This window comes from Sus scrofa, chromosome 18, assembly GCF_054392235.1.
Source record: "Sus scrofa isolate SSC_HxYL_T2T_F1_AM1 chromosome 18, Sscrofa_HxYL_maternal_Yorkshire_Landrace_v2.0, whole genome shotgun sequence".
Lineage (NCBI taxonomy): Eukaryota > Metazoa > Chordata > Mammalia > Artiodactyla > Suidae > Sus > Sus scrofa.
In genome coordinates, this window is record NC_139400.1 from 38211377 (window position 1) to 38228862 (window position 17486).

At 34.5% G+C, this 17486-nt stretch overlaps 1 protein-coding gene across 1 annotated transcript in view; it reads right to left on the reverse strand.

Moving 5' to 3' along the window:
* Positions 1 to 790: 790 nt before the first annotated feature.
* Positions 791 to 17486, reverse strand: part of CAPZA2 (capping actin protein of muscle Z-line subunit alpha 2) — a 48676-nt gene continuing 31980 nt past the window's right edge. The window contains 6 exon segments of the mRNA NM_001097455.1: positions 791 to 931; positions 1663 to 1725; positions 5334 to 5405; positions 7392 to 7470; positions 11139 to 11218; positions 12904 to 13110. Coding sequence (NP_001090924.1) covers positions 791 to 931; positions 1663 to 1725; positions 5334 to 5405; positions 7392 to 7470; positions 11139 to 11218; positions 12904 to 13110 — 642 coding nt within the window.

Below are 17486 nucleotides of genomic sequence, written 5' to 3' on the forward strand. Positions count from 1 at the left end.
AGGATTATATATATTACAATTTGCCTTGTTATAATACATTTGTGGCTTTATGATAAAAATAACTCAGGGACATATGGAATTCAAGCTAATTTGCATAACTGTCACAAGAAAAAAAGCATTAAATGCATTTCTGAAATAAGTATTTTCATTTAATTCAGAAATCTCAAAACAGCATTAGACCTTGGCCTTGTTTAAAAAAAGTTTAGTTATCCACTAAGCTAGCTAAATAACCTTCCTGAAAGGTTTAAACACAATTGATATATAAAACGCTTTCCCTCTAATCTCAATCTTACATAAATCAAAGAGGTGAGGGGAAAAAGGTAGACAATTTCTTTAGCAGCATATATGGCTAAATCCATCAACCACCTTAAACTAGAATGTCCATTATTGACCTCATTAAAAAGAACTGGGCAAATATCAAAAATTACCCACTTCATAAACTGAAGACAACAATTTCAGGGTTATGGTAAGTAAAATATTTTTGAAACACTTCAAAAACTTTTGACATTAAACTAGAGGAATCATCTCTTCATTGTAAGAAAGAAAGGCATAACAGAAAGTAAAAGATTTAAACTAAAATGAATTTCAGTTTTCTTTGAAGAAAAGAAATAAAAAATAATGGTTGATTAGCTAAGCTTTGTGCTCTAACCAAACTAATTAATTACAGTGATTTTTAAATGGCAACAGCCCATCTGACTGGGTAGCTTGACAGTTCTGAATACTTCTGCAATGATTTTTTTTTTTTTAAAACGCAAAGACACTAAAATGATCCGGTCATGCAATGTTGATCTTATGCATTCTGCATCTCTTTGCCAATCTTGTAGCTAAGGATCTTGTTCCAATCAATCTTAGTGCGTGTAACTGGCAACTGTCGACGTAAGGCTTTGAAAGTAGTGTCCGACATTGTCTGATAATTCTCACTGATGGCAGTCTATGAAAAACAGTAGTTACAAGTTTAAAGAAATAAAAGGAACAAAACAATTTATAAAAACACATAGATGTTTTAGGAAAAATCTTTATTTAGGCAGCCTGTTTCACTGCTTTTAAAAAGTCAAATAAAAACCTTAATGTGGTTTTAAAAGCTGTTTAAAAGCATCTAAAAGAAAAAGCTTATAATCATTTTGAATAACTAAATAAAATTAAATTACAAATTAAATTTATTAGCTGTGTGTCATCATTTTGGATCTATTTAACTATTTCTCTCAGAACAATTTTACAAATTACTGTTTGCAAAGAGTAGAAACGTGTCCAACCCACAAATTAAATGCTTAAATTCAAGAGTGCAGTTTAGAAGCTCATAAAGAATGTAAAAAGCAAGTACAAAATCAAATATGATCTAAGCAGATCACACATAATCCAAATGCTTTGAGAAACACCTCCTAAATTAAAATTTCCAATTAGAAACAAAATAAAATTTAAATTTAGATTTAAAATCTTGGCCTATTTTGATCAATACTCAGAAATTATAGTTAGCTAAAACTGAGTTTTAACTACACTTTCACAGGTTTACCCTTGAATAAAAACAACAAAAACACACAAAAAGATTGTATTTTATTACAGTGAAACAATGAAAAAAATCTAGGCTTATGACTGAAATTAAAATTGCAGTGCCATTACTTATAAGCAAATATAGATAATATATATTATCTTTTAAAATCATACCTGATATTCATTTTCTGCAGCCTCTACAATCTTTATAAATTCTTTTGCTGTTTGCACCTCATTCTGAATGAAAAACAAAACCAAAAGTAAATAAAATAGTAATTTAAAAACTATATCATTATTATGTTAAAATAGGTATGTCACTATATGTACGGTTAATGATTTGTTACAATTTAATAGAGAACACAGATGGGAAATTATGACAAAGGGAAAATACTTTAAGATCAATTATTCTAAATTCAAGAGGAAACTAGGTAAAAATGTTTTAAAACTCTACAGAATAAGCATGGTCTCAGTGTTTTACTGGTTAAGGAAATCTTAATAACATACATTGATGAAAATTTCAATCATAACATTTAACAAGCATTACAATAGGTTATTTTTATAGGTAAGAAGTTAGTCATAGATTTCTAATGAATGGCTACACTGCTAAATATTTATTGAAACATATTTACCACAACAATAATACATTTAAAAAATATTACCAATGACAAAAAGTATATTTTAGAATTTGAGGTGAATTTTAAGTGTTTAAATATTTTCCGGAAAAAATAATTAACATTCTAATATAATGCATCTCTTTGCTTTTTTCCTAAGAGCAAAAGTTAATGGAAACTGAGGCTTTACATATTATTTATATACATTTACATATGTTTATATTTATATAACAGGTGTATTTTTTCTCTGTCCAAAACCAATACAATAGCAGTGAAAATCCTCTAAGATAGGAGTTCTTGTCATGGCTCAGCAATAACAAACCCGAATGGTATCCCTGAGGACTCAGGTTCGTTTCCTGGCCTTCCTGAGTGGGTTAAGGATCTAGTGCTGCTGTGACCTTGAGTGTAGGTTGTAGATGCTGCTCAGCTCCCATGTCGCTGTGGCTGTGGTATAGGCTAGCAACTGCAGTTCTAGTCAACCCATAGTCTGGGAACATCCATATGTCACTAATGCAGTCCTCTAAAAAAAAAAAAAAAAGAAAGAAAAGAAAAAAAATCCTCTAAGATAAACTGGAAAGGTACTTCCTAAAATGTTCAACCCAAATTGGCATATTAGTCAAGTTTAATTACTGTGACCATTATCTCACAACTCCACAGTCTATAATTTTGTAGACAAATCTTTCTTAGGGAGAAATTTTACTCAATTTCGAACTCCTCAAAGAAGACAGTACCAAGTACCATAGATATACAAATAATATTACATATATATATATATATATATATTCATGATATAGAACTAAATTGAATTCAGTGTCTCATGGAAAACCAGACATTAGTAACTATCGTTAGTGGCAAATTTTACAAGAAGGGTACCGCTTAGCAAGAAAGAAGAAATCATCTAAGTTCTAATGAAAAACTGGAAAAAACCAAAACAAAAAGAAAAAAGAAAAGGAAAAGAAAATTAAAAAAAAACTAGTTTTATTTTCATGTAGCATGTGGCCTAACACATTCATACTAGTTTTTTTTAATATAAATCAAATGCTTTCTTAAATTGAAAATAAACTTTTAAAAAATTTATGTTAGCTAATTTTGAATATTAGCAGTTGGTATTTATAATATACTAGTGCTTTTAGGTATATAACACAACTATTTACCAGAAATATCACTGTAAACATGTTGTATTATTTTTTTATTATTATTATTTTTTTGTCTTTTTGCCTTTTCTAGGGCTGCTCCCGCGGCATATGGAGGTTCCCAGGCTAGGGGTCGAATCAGAGCTGTAGCCGCTGGCCTACGCCAGAGCCACAACAACGTGGGATCCGAGCCGCGTCTGCGACCTACACCACAGCTCACGGCATCACTGGACCCTCAACCCACTGAGCAAGGGCAGGGATCGAACCTGCAACCCATGGTTCCTAGTCGGATTCATTAACCACTGAGCCACAACGGGAACTCCCATGTTGTATTATTAATACCCTTGGGGCAAAAAAAATTCCACAAAGAAATAGTTGCATATGCAATGAAAATGCTATGTGAAAGATCTCTGCAGAGAAATAAAACCAAGTCCAAAATTTCTTGAATTTGAAAGCTGAACTTAGAAAAACATCATTAAATCATAATCCAAATATAGAAAAACATACAGTAAGGTCTAAAAGTTAAGTACAAGATAAAAGACCTAAATTTAAGTGCTAGAATTATAAAATTCTTAGAAGAAAACACTAGAGTGTATTTTTATGATCTTGGGTCAGGAAATGGTTTCTATTAATATTCCAAAAGCCCAAGTAAGAAAAAATAAATTGGATACATCAAAACTGAAATTTTTTGTTCTGCACATGATACTACCAAGAAAGTGAAAAGACATACAGAATGGCAGAAAATATTTGCAAATTATATATCTGATATAGAAACTGTATTCAGAACATATAAACAACAATTACAATAACATTATATAAAAACACAAATAACCTATTAAGAAATCAATAAAGGATATGAAAAGACATTTATAGGGCTGTACCTGCAGCATATGGAAGTTCCCAGGCTAGGGGTCAAATGAGATCTGTAGCTGCTGGCCCACGCCATAGCCACAGCAACACCAGACCCAAGACGCACCTGTGACCTACACTACAGCTCATGGCAATGCAGGATCCTCAGCCCACAAGCAAGGCCAGGAATCGAACCCACATCCTCATGGTTACTAGTCAGGTTTGTTACCACTAGTCGGGTTTGTTACCACTGAGCCATGACGGGAACTCTATGGAAAGACATTTTTCTGAAGAAGATATTCAAATGACCAATAAACACAAAAAAAGATGCTCATTCGACATCAGGAAAATATAAATGAAAACCACAATAAGATACCACTTAATACCAACTAGTATGGCTATAATAAAAAAAGGGAGATAGACGTTTTGGTGAGGCTGTGAAGAAACTACAACCCTCATATACAACTGATGGGAATGTAAAACAGTGCAGCCACTTTGGAAGCAGTCTGGCAGTTCTTCAAAATGTTTAACACAGAACTATCATACAACCTAGCAATGCCACTGCTATGGATATATCAAAGAGAAATTAAAACGATGTCTACACAAAAAATAGTACATGAAGGTTCATAGGAGCATAAAGCAGAAAACAACACAAATGTCCATTAACTGATAAATACACAAATAGAATGTAGTATATGGTTATTACTTGGCAATAAAAAGGAATAAAGTATTGATACATGCTCCAACATGGATGAACCATGAAAATACTATGCTAAGTGAAAAAAGCTTGTCACGAAAAAGTCACATATTGTAGGATTCCATTTATTTAAACCGTCCAAAACAGAAAAATCCAGAGTCAGAAAGTAGATTCATGGTTGCCTAGGGCTGAGAGGGGTTTTTGAGGGAAGGACTGGTGGAGGGAATGCAGAGTGACTGCTAATGGGTACAGGGTTTTTAGAGAATGAAAACATTTTAAATTAGATTGTGGTGACTGTTGTATGTACAATCCTGTTAATATACAAAAAAAATTTTTTTACACCTCAAAAGGCTGAGTTGAATGGTATATGAATTAAATTTCTTAAATAAAGCTCTAAAAAAAGTTAGGTACCAATTTCCAATTACTTACCATCTTTAATCTATTTGAAAACACTTTAATTTGAAGCAGAAAGACTACTTAAAAGGTAATTCCAAAGTTGTTCTGGTTTTATAAAGTATCAGGTTCATTAATTTAATTTTGTAATCAATTACTTACAGACACTGTTAGGGAATCTTGTATATCTTTATGACTCACTAGCTGAACATTACCATCTTCATAATAATGAACCTATTAGAAAAAGAAATTACAGAAGTCATATTACAGGAATTATCAAGATCCTTATGGATTCAATAATCACGTCAATACAGATGGCTACCAATTTCAGCTCTAACCTGGACTTTTCTGCTCAGCTCCTGACCTTTTAAACTCCAGCAAGCCTCTTCCTTCTCTCAGTCTAATGAGGACTTAGGTAGTAGTTCCTGAGGCAAGTCCAATTGCTGGACATTTTTACTTTGTAGACATTTTACTGGTAATCCAAACCCAAGATTTCCAAAATCAAATTCAGAATATTCTTCCCAGCACCACATTTTTTTGTGGGTGTAGGTCTACTAACCGTTTAATTTCTTAAGTTCAAAGACATGAATTTACTCAATAAACATTGGGTGATTACTATATATGTCTGCTACTACAGAAGGTTCTAGAGATACAAAGCCTTTTAAATGATAGTTCCTGATCTCATATTTCAACATAGCAGAGTAAGAGGTACGTACAAAGTACATCAGCAAATACTCTAGACCCTGCGACTCAGAGAGGCAACACTAACTGAGTTTAGTAAAAGAATGTGATAACAACTAAAACTAGGGAAGATGAGAAAACTGATCTTAGAGAAAGAGTATACTTTACAAAGGCCTGCAGGTACTTAGAGGTGGAAAGTGTGTGAGGTTGGGTAGGAAGAGGAGTGGCTAACGAAATATACAGGTAGTGGACAAGTCAACGTTAGGCCCTGTGTGCCATACAAATATGTCCGGACTAACTACTAGGTGAGTGTACCACTAAAATGGCCACAAGTGGCAAGGAATATGTCCAGATTCAAATTTTAAAAAATCATCTTTCTTGATGGCAAAGTGAAAATGGATTAGGAGATGGCAAAGGGTCCAACAATTCAACAAAATAAAGTAACCATTATATGCTAGGCATCATGTTAATACTAAAGATAGAAGAGAGCTACTGAGAGCTACTGAGGCCTAACTAAAGGAAAAAATGGTGTCAACAGTGGCTACCACTCATTAAGCCCTTTATGTCTGGCTCTGTTTTCATCATTTTGCCCACATTATCTTCAAGCAATCATATTAGCTGTTTCATTATTGTTCTTTTCTTTTTTTTAACTAATGAGGAAAGAAACAAAATGAGCTTAAATGACTTCCTGATGTCACACAACTAAAAACCAGCAGAGCTGGGATTCAAACTCAGGCAGTCAGGTTTCAGAATCCATGATCATAACCTCTATTCGCTAGCCCTTAAGGGACAGGCACACCAAGACAGGAAAGTAATAGGCTATAAGACTAGAAATAAATATAATGGAGTCAGATGATAAAGCAGCAACATCTGATTCATCTATTTTATGACTCTTAGCACAATACCTTTCATGATAGTTGAGCAACAAATGTACTGAATAAATAAGTGAACCAAGACAAAAAGATTGGCTATTTTTCTTTTGCTTATTTATTAATATTTATATTCAAATCCTCTTAGTTATAAATTTTCTTCTATATAAATTTGAGCTCACAATGAGTCAAATAATTCAATTTCAGTGGGTTTCATATAAGAGGCCAAATATGAGCACAGAAGATATTTATGATATATGTAATAGCATATGTATTAACACACAAATATACTTACAGATCTATACACACACATATTAATACTGTATTTCACTCAACTCCCCCCCCACCCAATTCAAAAGACAGAAGAGCACAACTCAAACTCAGAAGATGCTTGGATGAACAAATTGTATGAAGAGCAGATCAAATGGTAGCATCTGATGTCAGCTGTGTTTTTAGAATCTGTCAGCTATCCTGGAAGATTTCTGATGACTAGGGAAATGAACTGCAAGGTTATTTAAAGGATGAAATCAGCACGACTTATGTTTCCCATTATCTCAAAACAAAGATCTGGAAAAGAAATGTTTACTGTGTACTATGAAAATGTAAACCTATGAACTAGTTTCTCTACTTAGAATCATTTAGAGATCAGCAAACAAATTTTTTTCCTTACCTGAATTTTCAAGATGCCAACCACCTGAGTGGTTGAAGGAGTGATTGTAAACTTCCACTCTGACCTCCAACGACCATTCCTTAAAAATAAAAACAGCAGCTGTAAATAAGGCATGGGAAATAATCTGAAATTCTAGGTTTAAATTTAATGCTACAGTTATGACAGAGTGTGGGGGATGGATGCTAGACATTCTTTTTTTGGCTGCAACGTGCAGCAGCTTGATGTAGGATCTCAGTTCCTCTCAGACCAGGAGGAACCAAACCCAGGCTGCAGTAGTGAAAACACTGAGTCCTAACCACTAGACTACCAGGGAACTCTCATGACATTCATTTTTGGAGTTACTGAAATAGTTAAAAGAATCAACAGATTTAAGTTTAGTTAAGAGCTACACTTACCGTAATTTTCACCTATTGGTAAAAACGGACCTACGTAACAAAGGCAACTTCAGAATTCTCAAGTTAAGGTTTAAAATAACAGTTCAAAACTAAATCAATTTTTTTCACTTATACTTGAAGGAAAAACTGAATAAATAAAACTCAGATTATAAAGGATTTATACAAGTACAGTCAATTCAGCGTACCATCTACTTGAGCGACACAAAGTAGCAAGTAGTTTTAAAAGAATGGATAGTAAGATAACACTCTTTTTTTTTCCTTCTTTTTACTGCCACACCTGCAGCATATGGAAGTTCCCAGGCCAATGGTCGAATTGGAGCTGCAGCTGGGGCCTACGTCACAGACACATCAACAAGGGATCCAAGCTGCATCTGCGACCTATGCCACAACTTTCGACAACACTGGATCCTTAACCCATTGAATGAGGCCAGGGATAGAACCCACATCTTCACAGAGACAACATCATGTCATTAACCCACTGAGCCATAACAGGAATTCCTATTACAACATTCTTAAGAAGATTTTGATATCTAGAAAAAGAAAGGCTATAAAGGGTTATAAACATCAAGTTTTTTGGTTTTTTTTTTTCCTGTCTTCCAATTTTAGGTTTAAAGTTTCTACATAAAAGGAACACACATCCTCTTCCTAGACCCCCAAATGATTAATACAGATTAAGTTCCCATTGTGCTGTAATGGGATTGATGGTGTCTCTGTAGAGGCAGGGTGATGAGTTCAATCCCCAGTCCAGCTCAGTGGGTTAAAGTGGGTTAAAGGCATTGCCACACTTGTGGTATAGGTTAGAGCTCCAGTTTGGATTCGATCCCTGGCGCAGGAACTTCACATGCCATGAGGTGGCCAAAAAAGAAAAAATTTAAAAAGACTGATACAGGTTCATGGTAGGAAACTGTGACATTATAAATAAGCAACAGGTATGTTATTTTTGTCTCCCAGATAATGAATATTATCCTACTTTTTTCTGACAGTCTTTTCATAGCAACTCCTTTGCTTTCAATCTTTATTTGCTCTTTGCATGCTAAAGACATATTCTGATGTGTAAACTTATACTTGACTATTTTTTTAACCATGTATATTTCTGAAGATTTAGTCACAGAGCTAACAGGTCACTATATTGGCTTTACTATAAAATTATTTTTGGGTTCCCTTCAAAATTTTTGCAGTCTGCCCAATCATTAAAACCTGCTGAATGACAGCATTCTCATACCTAAAGTTAACACCTATCATTTGAAAAGTACTATTATTAGAACAATGTATATGTTCTATGAAAGAAAAGAAAATTTTATAACATGTTTTGATTTTGAATGACTCATCCCAAATTATCCACTGAAGTTTGGTTGGAAAAAAAACCTTAGATCTACTCATTTTTATTTCATGATTCCAAAAGGAGTTATTTCCTTTATTTAGGTATTAGTATCCAAGCACTAATGAGTTCCAAGCACACACACTTCCGATTTATAATGACAATATGCACATATCACCAATGACTGTGAAAAGGAAAAAAAAGGAATTCTATATAAAGTAATGGTACCAATTTGAGAACTATTTATAGCAATGCCTTCCTAAGGTGTTACTTACAGTAACAGTAAAGGGCACTGGTCAGATAGTGGAGTAAACCATTAGAAGGTCCTAGCCTTTAGTTACATTCTTTCCCTCTCTTCTATTAATGCTTTAATGACAAATGTATATTTATTCAACAAATATTTACTAAGCCCCCAATATGGCTAGATGTGGGGGAAATAGTAGAGACCAAGAAGAGAATGTCCCTAGTGAAATCTAAGAAATGTCCATGATTAGTATCTTCTGATTTTTATTCTGTTTTTGAGGTAAACCAAAATAATTTTTTTTATACCAAAATACTTCAATTTTACTGAGGTTACTGTGATAATGTGATGCCTAGCACTTTGGAATGTAAAAGAAAATTATCTTTTCCAAAAAATGGAAGTGATTTTAGCTTCAATGATAAAAGGTTCATTGTGGTAGCCTGAGGAGAAAAAATTCAGATACGTAAAGTGAAATAATGAGAGACTAGAAAACTCAAGAACATCAGTTTCATTTTATTTATGCTAACACTCAAACTGTATTTCTGAAAACTAGTAAATTTACTCTATCTCGCAATACGCTTTAAGCTAAAACTTAGTAATGAGTTCAGTCTCAACAAGATTTTATTATCTGCATCCTGGCAGAGACAGCATAAATTAATAGCAATTTTGTGTAGATTTATTTATTAGAATACTGGTAAATTAATGCTACAGGTTTTTAGGCCTAAAATGGAGAAACTACATTTATATTAAGTTCATACAAGTAACTTAGTACAACAGGGAAACTGCACCTTGTCATTGAGGTATATATTTACAAATAGAATTGATTTTTCTTCAGTAATAATGGATCTTTATTCCTCCAAATGTCCTTGTAACCTTGCATTTATTTCTGAGGTGGTTAAGTGGTGGGGCAACCTTGGGCCACAGGCTAAACTAGTCCATAAGGGTTACTAATACTTGTTACTTAATCCTTAAGAGCACAACCAACTTGGCTAACACATTAAAGACTAATAAAACTAAAAGGTAAATATCATGACCATACTTACTCTGATGGCCTTAGCATGTACTATCCAAAAAGGAGGATAAAAGTAAAGATTTCATTCAATTCTTAACTTATAAAGTCTTGGAGAGCTTCAGAATTTTTTAACAGAAGATATCCCAGAAATAATCTTGCCTAGGAATAAAAAGGCCCAACAACCTACTAAAGGTTCAAGATTAAGAGTGCAAATCAGTACTTTGGGGTGGCTGGACTTTTATAACGGATGATCAAATAATTTGTACAAAAATTATAAGGCATGGTTGTAATTTGCCTCCCTGTACAAAACATGTCATTACTTCCTCACACTGGCCAACCAAGCACAAAGCAATCCAAAAGAATATATCTATTTCAGAGTCACCAAGTTCACACACAGAAAACTGATCATTCTTCACTTTATAAAACCCTCTGTCCTTCTCCCCCATGTAAGTCTCACTTAGGAACAACCCCTTCTCAGAGTTAACATATGGGCCTGCCAACTGGTCTGTTCACAGGCACACATGTTCCCTTAGGATGCTGCTTGCTAGTTTAAAAACACTCCATGCTCTCCCACGTTTTCTTCAATGGATTTACTGCTACTTTTAAATGATTAGAATAATAATGGAACAGACACCTTTCTTATTTCAAAAGGCTAAAGTTTTATATTATGTTGTTTTTAGTCAATTATACACAAACGATGTATAGGCCCAATCAATAAAGCGAGAACTACAAAGAATCTAAGCAATGTCAAAATTCCCCAATACATGAAATTTCAACTTACCAAAAGTTTTTTGCTTGAAACTGATGGCTTTCTATGCATGCAATAATGGTTTGCTGCCCATCTATTTTTTTACCATATACCTTATTGGCAAGGAAAATAAATACAAGAGTCAATTTAAGGCCACAAGAATATTCAACATTAAACATCTATAAAATACTGAAAATTGTATAGCATTTTGGCAAGAACATATTAAAAAAAAAAAAAAAACAACCCAAAAAACAAAAAACAAAGCAGGTCATCATTCCAACATAGTAACTAGAAAAATAAGTACTTAAATATGTATACCTAATTACAGATCCTTAGTGAATCATAAAAAAAGCTCACAATTAATGAAGTACAACTTACTGAAAAAATTAACTGTACTCTCAAATATTCATAAATATCCAACAATCTCAGAGGTTGCTGTCTCTCTTTTACTTTATTTAAAATAAAAAAAATACTGAGACAGAGGTGAGAAAGTTAATTTGTTATAACTAAGAAGGTTAAGAGAATGCCTATCATGGTATGATGATATTATTTCACCTCTTGCATGCTGCTTTAAAGTAATGAATATTTTGTGACTTTCAATCTCCCAGGAACAAGCAAGGGGTTTTGAATTTAACCTTACCACCTTAATCTTGAGTTACTCCTTCCAAAATAATCCTAATCAACATGGTTCTAATTCAAAGAACCTGCAAGGTATTTTAGGTTTTGCTGCATACTTTGCAAATAATTATTAGAGCGAGATACTTAAGGGGACCATATGAATTTCTGTCCTAACCAGGAATCTTCTGATAGTGAAATAGAGTGGCTACTGGAAATAATAATAATTATACTGAAACAGCAAGTATAAACCAAGACGTATGGTCACCTAAGGTTGGAGAGGTAGGCAAAGGCCAGGTTCACAGAGCCTTGAAAGCTGTGTTCAAAGGCCTGGACTCTAAGCCAAGCGCAATGCAAAATCTTTGAAGGATTTCAAGCAGGGGATTTTATGATCTGATTTGCATTTCAAAAGATCACTAGCTAAGAAGATCACAGAAGCACAAATGTGGGGGGATTAAAAAGCATTTCTAGGTACAAATAATCTTATGAAAGAAAAAAAAGTACTCCTACTTTATATCGTATTTTATCCTGAATATAAACCTATGAAAGAACCACATTTAAAAACTTAAGAAATTTGACAAGATTCCATTTCCAAATAATTTTATTTGTTCTAAGATCTTGTAATTTAATGAAAAGAAGTCTGATGTAAACTTATGAAAATGAATCTTGAATATGAGATTAAAGAATCTCATCACATCTCATCAGATCATGCTTCTCTAACCAATGTACTTATATTGATTTCCCCATTTTTGGCTATAATAATATATTTACTATTTAAAGTTTCTTAAAAAAAAAAAGTAAACATTCTTAGAACTCTCTACTTCCCCACACAAGAAATGCTAAATTATAAAATGTCAGTTCTAGTAGTTCCCACTGTGGCTGAGCAGGTTATAAACCCAACTGGCATCAATGAAGATGCGGGTTCGAGCCCTGGCCTTGCTCAGTGATCCAGCATTGTTGTGAGCTTGGATCCTGCGTTGCTATGGCTGTGGCATAGGCCAGCAGCTGTAGCTCCAATTTGACCTCTAGCCTGGGAACTTCCATATACTGAGAGTACAGCCCTAAAAATCAAAAAAATAAAATAAAATTTCAGTTCTGTAAGTTACCATAAATTTCAAGAAATCACAAAAACCCTGTCATATTTACATAAGACCAAAGCAAAGATGCACAAGGGATGACTTACAGTGCAGACTCCATTCGGATAATGTTCTTTTACATAAGCTCGCAGAGCAGTTTCTACTGAAGTTCTCCATGATTCAACTGCATTTTCTGCTTCATAGGGTCTTGGATCAGTTGCTTCCTTTCTTAAGTGATCAAATTTGAAACAGATTCTGTTTTTTGGATCCAAAAACTTTCCATTTCCCAAGTCACCATGTTCTGTTATCAATACCTTCAATAACGCAATGAATTTTTAGGGGGGAAAAGCAGCATTTAAGTAATGATATATATTTATATAAGTTTATGTAAGCTTTTTCCTTAAAATGATAAAGTAATTCTACTCCAAGCAAATGGCTTAACTACATGGCACAAGTATAATACTTTAAATGAGTAGGCTATAAGATAAGGAAGCTACTCTCATTCAGCTTAGATCAGTGGATCTGATTTTCTCCCAGTCCAACATCTAGCTATATCTTCTAATACCCTAATAGAGTAAGGGGGGTTTGTTTGTTTGTTTGTTTGGCTGCACCGGCCCAGGATGTGGAAGTTCCTAGGGCCAGGGCTGGACTCAAGCCACAGCAGCCAGCTTCAACTGCTGAGTTATCAGGGAACTCCCTTGTTTGTCTTGGGAATGATTTCTGTTCTTCAATATGAAGGAACTGGTAGTAAACTTCAGTGAGAATGGTTACAAGGGAATGACTTTAATCCAGTGAGCATTCTCTTCAGTATGTCCTACATTACTCCTGGGCCCACAATCTCATTTACAATTAAGTGCCTGCTGCTTGTTTTTATTAAGCTAATCAATGGCCACTGTTTTCAACTGACTTCCAAATTTAAAAAATGCGCAAGTTCCTGTTGTGGTTTGGCAGAAATGAACCCGACTAGTATCCATGAGGACGTGGGTTTGATCCCTGACCCCACTCAGTAGGTTAAAGGATCCAGCATTGCCATGAGCTCTGTGGTGTAGGTTGCAGATGTGGCTTGCATCTGATGTGGCTGTGGCTGTGGTGTAGGCCAGCAGCTATAGCTCCAATTCAATCCCTAGACTGGGAACTTCCATATGCCTCGGGTATAGCCATAAAAAGCAAAAAAAAAGTAACTTCTTATGTGCATTTAAACTATGCATACAAGAATTTGTCATTCTGTGCTTTATTTTTTAAAATTTCCCTCTTCCTCTTTTCCATACAAGTCTCTCAATCTTTGACTCCATACCTATGTCCACACTCCCCCATCCCTTTGACATAAATTATGCAAACACATATCCTCCTAAATTTTTTTCAGTCATATTTTCCTGGACAGATAAATATATACATATATATGTATACATACACAGGTTTTTGTGGTCACTGTTTTATAAGAATGGAATGAAAATCCATTTATATTTTTCTGCATCTGCTTTTTTCAACAACAAAACTTTATAGAAATCCTTCAAAGTCAACTGGTCAACCTCTCAACATCCTTTTTAATGGCTGCATAATATCCCATGATATGGATGTAACATATTTTATTCTTCTATTCTACTACTGATATACCATCTCTTTACTTCCAGGCTGTTTTCTTTTAGCAGGGAGGGACAGAAATTTAAAATGCAAAGTATGACTGTACATCTATTCTAACATACCAATATTTTTATTTTCACTGGATGCTTCTATTTCTCTTAAACAGATCCCTAGCAGTGAGGATAGAAGGTAAAGGGTTTATGTATTTTTAATTTTAATACATAGTTAGATTTCTTTCCAAAGGCTATGATAATCTCAATTTCTACAAATACATGAGGTATTTCCCTTCACATTATCATCACCAAAAGGCATACAATTCTTTTTTCAGTCTGATGAGCATAAAATTTATCTCATTATTTACATTTCTCTGACAGATCTAAATAGCTTTTAGGCCCCAAGTCTGTGGGCCATTTTTCTCTTCTGTAAGCAAGTATCTTTTAATTGTTCCACCTGTTTTTTTTGCTTATTAATTTTTAAGAGGTATTTGTTTTATTCTACAGTTAAAATAATGAATATGTAGTAAAATGTCCATCTTTTCTTTTATGGTTTCTAGGTTTCCAGTCTTATATAAGAGGGTTTCCACTGCCCTTAAATTATATACATAGACTCTCTTCTCTGAAAATTCTGGTCATCTTAATAAATTTTTAATCCAGCTAAAATTGATTTCTACATATTGTGTAAGACACAGGACTGGTTTAATTACATGGACACATAGTTGTTTGAAACCAGTGGCGCATATATATATATATATATATATATATATATATATATATATATATTTTGTCTTTTGTCTTTTTAGGGCCGCACCTGTGGCGTATGAAGGTCCCCAGGCTAGCGGTCAAATCAGAGCTGTGCTCCAAGCCATGTCTGCGACCTATACCATGGGTCCTTAACCCACTGAGCAAGGCCAGGGATTGAATCCACATCCTCATGGATACCAGTCAGGTTTATTAACCACTGAGCCACGACAGGAACTCCACTAATATCTTTTATTACAGGTCTAAATGATAACCTTGTCGCACATAAAAATTTTCATATTTTGGCATTAAACTCTGGCTTGATACCCTACTTTACTGATCTGTTTGTCTACTATACATAATACCCACACAGATTTGACTTTACATTGGTTGTAAAGCATCTTCTGCAACCTAGCAAGGCAACTGTCTCACTGTTCTTACATTTTTCTTGTGTTTTTTCAAGCATGCTTTTCACAGAAAATTTATGAAAAATATGACCAATCAAAAAACTTTCGGGGGAATTCCTGCTGTGGCATGGTGGGTCAAGGATACAGTGTTGTCTCTGTGGCAGTGCAGGTTCAATCCCAGGCCTAGGAAATTCCACATGCTGAAGGTGCAGCCAAAAAACAAAACCATGAAACTATCAGGGAGTTCTGTGGTACAACGGGTTAAGGATCCAACACTGTCATTGCAGTGGCTTGGGTTGCTGCTGTAATGTGGGTTTGATCCTTTGCTTGGGAACTTCCATGTGAACTATCAGGATTTTAATCAAACTGCATTAAATTAATACTTTAGTTTTTTTGGGGGGGGCTGTGCCTGAAGCATGTGGAAGTTCCCAAGCCAGGGATCAAACCCACACCTCAGCAGTCCCAATGCCGAATCCTTACACCACTGAGTCAGCAGGGAATCTCCACATTTTAGTTTTAAATAATTTAATTTTCTATCTCAAAATGGAATTCACTGTGCTTTTAAATTTGTTCAAATCCTGTTTTATGTGTTTCAAGAAGATAACCACCATTTTCTTCACAACCTTCTGCATTTCTTATTAAGGTTATTCCTAGGTTAATGTTCAATTGTATCTCTTTTTAAAGTTAAAATCCTTCCTCTCCAACCACTTCTAGTGTAAAGTACCTACTCTTTATCACCAAACAGGAAGTTAACGTATTTTGTATACTTAAAATAAGAGTCTAGTAGGTTTCTTGGGGGGGTTGAAGGTTAACTTATGAGAAGTTCCCACTATATCTAAACATATAAATCATGTCACCTAAGACTTGTCTCTTCTTTTCCAAACCTTTAAGAGTTCTCATTCTTGGAGTTCCCGACATGGCGCAGTGGTTAATGAATCCAACTAGGAACCATGAGGTTGTGGGTTCGATCCCTGGCCTTGCTCAGTGGGTTAAGGGTCTGGTGTTGCCGTGAGCTGTGGTGTAGGTCACAAACGCGACTTGGATCCCGTGTTGCTGTGCATCTGGGGTAGGCCAGTGGCTACAACACTGATTAGACCCCTACCCTGAGAATCTCCATATGCCATGGGAGCGGCCCTAGAAAAGGCCAAAAAAAGACCAAAAAAAAAAGAGTTCTCATTCTCTTATTTGTATACTTTCACTTATGATAAATAATAATGATGATTAGCTAACATATCTGGCTAACTATGTTAACTAAAATTAATGTCTGCAGTTTATGATATTTACTATGGTTTTTGTTAAACAGTCTATATAATATTTAAGAAGTTTTCTTCTATCCCTGTTTTACTTAGGGGTTTTGTAATGAGGATTAGCTGCTGGATTCTTCAAATTCCTTTTCCCTGTCTATTGATACATCATAAGGTTTTCCTTTTTGTTGGTTAAGCAATAAGATCAATACATTGCCTTAATGGAACTACTCTTGAATTCCTGTAATAAATTCTATTTAGTCTTGGCATATTATTCTTTCGATATAGTTCTGGATTCTATTTGTTAGTTCTATTTAAAGTTTTAAAATCTATAGTCATATGTGAGATTACTGTAGTTTTGCTTTTTTGTTTTTTATTACGTTTAACTACTAAAATTATGGTAGGTACATAAAATGAATTTGAGAGCTATCCAATATTTTAAAAAAGATGCATTCTCTGGACCCAGCAAATCTTTTAGGGATTTACCGTAACAAAACAGTGGTCAGGAGTTCCTGTCGTGGCTCAGTGGTTAACAAATCCGACTAGGAACCATGAGGTTTCAGGTTTGAGCCCTGGCCTTGATCAGTGGGTTAAGGATCTGGCGTTGTCGTGAGCTGTGGTGTAGGTTGCAGACATAGCTTAGATCCCATGTTGCTGTGGCTCTGGTGTAGGCCAGCAACTACAGCTCCAATTAGACCTCTACCCTGGGAACCTCTATATG